The sequence below is a fragment of the Penaeus monodon genome, chromosome 25 (assembly GCF_015228065.2).
Source record: "Penaeus monodon isolate SGIC_2016 chromosome 25, NSTDA_Pmon_1, whole genome shotgun sequence".
NCBI lineage: Eukaryota > Metazoa > Arthropoda > Malacostraca > Decapoda > Penaeidae > Penaeus > Penaeus monodon.
The window spans coordinates 7162273-7167314 of record NC_051410.1 but is presented as its reverse complement, the minus strand read 5'-3'; the positions used below and the strand labels follow the sequence as shown (position 1 = coordinate 7167314).

The 5042-nt window shown below is 40.0% G+C and overlaps 1 protein-coding gene across 2 annotated transcripts in view; it reads left to right on the top strand.

Annotated features, from left to right (window-relative positions):
• Positions 1 to 5042, top strand: part of LOC119589517 (titin homolog) — a gene marked incomplete in the record, with an annotated part of 25873 nt that overhangs the window by 2654 nt on the left and 18177 nt on the right. For both annotated transcript variants that reach the window (XM_037938117.1, XM_037938119.1), the window contains 7 exon segments: positions 75 to 531; positions 710 to 796; positions 1343 to 1801; positions 2046 to 2267; positions 2592 to 2764; positions 2953 to 3042; positions 3257 to 5042. In XM_037938117.1, the coding sequence (XP_037794045.1) occupies positions 117 to 531; positions 710 to 796; positions 1343 to 1801; positions 2046 to 2267; positions 2592 to 2764; positions 2953 to 3042; positions 3257 to 5042 (3232 nt within the window).

The following is a 5042-nucleotide window of genomic DNA, read 5'->3' as shown; positions in this document are numbered from 1 at the left end:
CCCACACCTAAACCCTCACCTACCCTCTCTGCTACACATTCAGAGAGAGACGCTAATTCATGCTAATTTTGCAGATGAATGCAAGAGTACCCCGATGTCTCCGCTAGGTCCCATGAATGCAGCAGCAGGACATGGCTTCTTCCAGCCGGCTTACTTCAAGAACAAAATCCAATCTCCTAGATGACCTTGACCTCCAGCCTGTCCGTGAGGTCAGAGGTCGAGTGCTGAACGATGTGCCTCACGACGACGATTCCTCTCCCCCCTCTCCGAAAGTGAAGTTCAACTTTGTCAACGTCGCTCTTCCTAAATTGCCCAGAGGAGGAGCGGAGGACTATGAGAGACCAAATGAGAAAACTTCCAGATCCAGAGCAAGGAAGGACATGGAACCGAAGAAGGAAAGACAAAGAAGGGTCGAAGACTTGCAGAGAAATATGGAGGAAGGACGCCGTGAATTTGTCTCGCAGCTTTTAAGGCGGGGTGTTCCGATGTGGGAGGAGGTGTCAGAAGAGGAACATAATAGTAGATTTATAGGTATGAGTTTTCCTATGGAGGTGTGCAACTTGGAAGGGAGTCAAAAAGTTAACTGATGCACTGTCTTGAGATCTTACTGTTGAGATTTTCAAACTTAGTGTTTTTTTCTTGCCTGTTAAAAGTGTTGTGAATTCTCGTAGTAGATTATCATTTTAAAATGTAAATTTTCTCTCAACAGGAGGAACAAATCCATTTCAGTATCAGCACAGAAGTAGGAGCAGAGATGCAACAAATATAACCCAGCACAGTACTTATCAGAAATCCAGTAAATTTTGTTGTTGTTATTGGTTATTCAATTGTACAGTGTTACTATTGCCTGAATTATTTTGTTGTGATTTATTAATAATCCGATATATAGTTACTTTTATGACTATTCTATGATTTTGCTAGTATAATATTAATATTCCTGATTGTGTGAAATATTAAGAAATTGTCATTGATTGCAGATTTCAGATAGAAAAAGACAAAGCAACACCTATGTATAGAATTTTTTTTTTTAATCTATGCAAAGTAAAGCCAGTCACATAATCACATCAAATCTGTGGATCTAATCATCAAGGGATGACATATCCCCACATTTTATGCTCTGGTAATGTCAGTAAATTTCCACAACATATATTCTTTGAAGAAATAACCTGTAGACCTCCCTGGCACTTTGTCAAGCAAAAACTAGTTCAGTCTCTATCCTACCAGAATATGTTTGTTGGAGGTTTGTTGGACTCTTCATCCCTTGGTCCAATCCAATTGTAGATAATTACTAAAGTTGTATTGCAATAAGGAGGATGACTCACAGATTTTGACTTGCTTTCAGGTAAGGTCCCCTCAGCAGTTTGGGAAGATGTCTCAAAAGTACCTAGCATATCCCAGAACATTCCAAGTGAAGATGGCTTTTATTCAGGTGGCTCCAGTCGTAATAACACAGAGAGGAAAGGAGATACCATTCTTGACAATGATATCCAAGGAAGTCGAGAAGATGTCCGCAGTGACTATGAAGAGGGTCGTGAGCAGCACAACGAACCACTTCAACAATCTCCCTCGGAGTTACAGCCGGCCTCACAGACCAGTTCGCCAGGCCGTCCATCGGAACATTCCCCAACACAGTGCTCAAATACTCACGATGACTTGCCAATTCAAGACTCGGCCAGGGAGCGTCAGAGGTATCACATGGTCATAGATGATGAGTCTAGTCATGCAGAGGGCAGGGAGGAGGTCCCCGAGAGAAGTGCCATAAGAATGAAGAGAAAGTCTGGTGGGAAGATCGAGGAAAGTGGTAAGGGTTTTTAATTTGGTTTTGATTTTTTAATTTTTATATATATATATTTTTTATGAATATTATTTCACAATGTTGTGTGATGAGTATTTCATAGACCAGAGTATTTAATCTAGATTACAAAAGCAAGTTGACATTGGATCACAAGAAATGCATGTCTGTACAGTTTTGTTTTTGAAAGTCATTAAGCAGAATCCTTCAGTTTAGTCTTCAGTATATAGACTTAATCCATCTGTTACCTCAGTTATAACAACCAGAAGTTGGCGAGTTGGAGAACGTTTAGCCAGGGAGCGTTATGGGCCCCTGCCACAAGCACCTCAGGATGAAGATCAGAAGGACAAAGGAGAAGAAGAGAAACATGAGAGAGAATCCACAAGAGAAAGTAGGAACAAGAGAGATCTTTCAGCATCTTCTCGTGATGAAACACAACCCCCAAGATCACGGCAAAGATTTGCCAGCCAGAAAGGTATGGTGTAATAACAGTTGACCATGTAGGAGGATACATGTAGGCTTATTGTGATGTGTAAAAATTTTTGTGAAAAGTAAGGTATAGCACGTGAGGAGGTACTTTTATATTCATTTTTAGGCATTTGCTTTGTTGTATTAGGTATTAATTATTTTAAGTTCATGGTAATTATTGAGAAAATTAAAGAGAAACCATATAAATGTTACTGTTATTTTTTTCCTGTTTTGAATGCATTTGATATATATTAGAATCCATTGCCTTTAAGCACCTCTAGAAAAAAAGTAGAAGTTGACATTCCATAATGCTTTCATTTTTTGTGAAAAGATGAAACAGAGAGGGAACCAGCCCCACCCAAAACTCCACCAAGAGTGCGCAGTTACAAGCAAGAAGAAATCCAAAAGTATATGGAAAACAAGCGATCAGAAAGACTGAAGAGCTTGAAGGAAATGAAGACCCAAAGACAGTTAGAAAAGCTTAAAAAGGAGGAGAGATTAAAAGTAAGGCTGAGAATCAATCAGCTGCTCTATATTTTCAAGGGTTTATCTTCCAGAGTAGTGTGTGTATATGTGTAATATCAAATGCAATAGGTTGCTTTCCTTTTTTTAGTACTACTGAATCTTGCATGTCACCTTCATTTACATGAAAAGGAATTGTTTATTACAACAAGTATTCCACATATTTTAAGGAACTGGCTCAGAAGACTAAGGAATTAGCACAGACTGGCAAGAAGCAAAGTGTTCCCGAACGTGAGAAGAACCAAGATGCTAATTCAAAGGTGCTGTGAGGAGTAGTTGTCCATAATTGAATTAATATGCTTATAGTATCATACTTGAATATTCAGTATGAATATTTACAGTTGAAGAAATGTATTTGTTTCTGATTCAGGTTTCTGATGTAGCCATATGGATTTATTGATGTATATGGATTTCCTTTTTTCTCATTTGCTCTGGAACATGCATCAGTGATTGTTTTCTTCTTGTATTTTTCAGGGCGATGCTCATATTGAGAATTCTCAGTGGGGCTGTCCAAGTGATTGCCACCATGACACTGTCCAGAGCCCAAGCCTTAACCCAGTAGTCCAAAATGCTGTTGATCCAGTACAAGCGACTGCTAAGTCTAAAGATGAAAGTTCTGCTAAGAAGGGAAGAATTGAAAAAATAAGTGGACCTAGTGGGGAAAAACTTGAGGGTGCAAAAGTTGCACATACTAAAAAGACCAAGAAAGAGGGGAAAAAGAGAAGAAAAAAGAGAACTGTGTCTTTGAGTGATAGTGATAGCATAAGTGAAATTGTAAGTAGAACCCTTGAGGAATGTGAGAGACAGGTCAGATCTTCCAGTATTTCCCTTGAAAGTATCTCTTCATCATCCTCCGTGTCCTTAAGTTCCTCAGACAGTGAGATGAAGAGCAGTGAATCACAATCCAGTACCTCAAGCTTTGACTTTCGGCCAAAACCGCGTGTACTCTCTCTAGGTCAAATGGCGCAAAAGCTTACAAGTAGAATTGAAAAAGAAGAGGAAAATCTGCGTTTAAATACTGGTCAGAAGAGGGAAGGGGAACCAGACAGTGTTCCTTTACATCAATCAAAAGTCTCAAGAAGTGGAGTGAAGGAAATTCCTCCAAGGGAAACTCTCTCCTACTCCCAGATACAGACACTCTCAGTGGATGAACTGATAGCAAGAATGACTGCCATGCTTCCTCAGAGTGCCTCAAGAGTGCAAGGAAGGGTGGATCAAGTTCCTACTCAGACAACCAGCACTAAACATAATGACCCCATAGAAAAAAATACCCAAGCATCTCTGACACCTCAAATGATTCATCAGAGATTGAGGCAGGAGCAGCAGAGTCGGAAGCAGACTCCATCACCCAGAATGATTGCAGCAGAAAAGGAAGACATACCTGATTTATTACCACCAGAGATACCAACATTACAGCTGTCTGGAGGTAATATTGCCAGGCCTCCTGCAGGCACTTCAGTCCCTCAGCCAAAGGTGAACACTCTTCTTTCCTTGCCAGGAAATAACATTCCATCAGTAAAGGGCCAAGTGGTGCAAGAGGTCCCAAATGGTTCATCAGCTTTCCAGTTTGTAGGATACAATCCTCAAAAGATCCCAGGGACACCAGAGCCACATTCTTATGGAAGGAAAAACATGATGGAGAAAGCTGCTCTGTGCATTCAATCAGTCTATAGGGGCTATTGTGTACGAAAGGTTACAAGTGCAATATTGGGGAAAAAGTTTGGAAGACCTATAAAGAAGATTGCAGTGGTGAGTCAGACAATTAGAATAGGCAACAGCATGCAACATACCACCCCAGTGCAAAATAAGTTCTTTAAAAAACACAGTTTAAAGACAGACCAGCCTAATAGAGGTGAATTTTCTTCAAGTGATGAATGCAATGAGGTAGACTGGAGGAAAATCAAAATGGGGTTAGAAAACAAGAGCTTGATACCCAAGAGAGATGCCCCCTACATCTTTAAAAAAACAGATTTACCAGAATGGATCAAGCCATACATTGTTTTAAGTGAGACTGGAAATATTGACAACTTCATTGAGAGCAGAGGCAGGGAACAAGAGACCATAGGGCAGTTAGTGGCAGAGGGAGAACACAGTCATCACCCCCAGAATAATATTGAGAATAATGACAGCGACAAGGAAAATATTGAGGTTTTGGATAACACTGAGTTAGATGCTACATTAACAGAAGGACCAATATCTGATGTTGACAAGAGAGAAACTCATAATGTACAGGAAAAAGAAACTCAGACAAATCTTGATG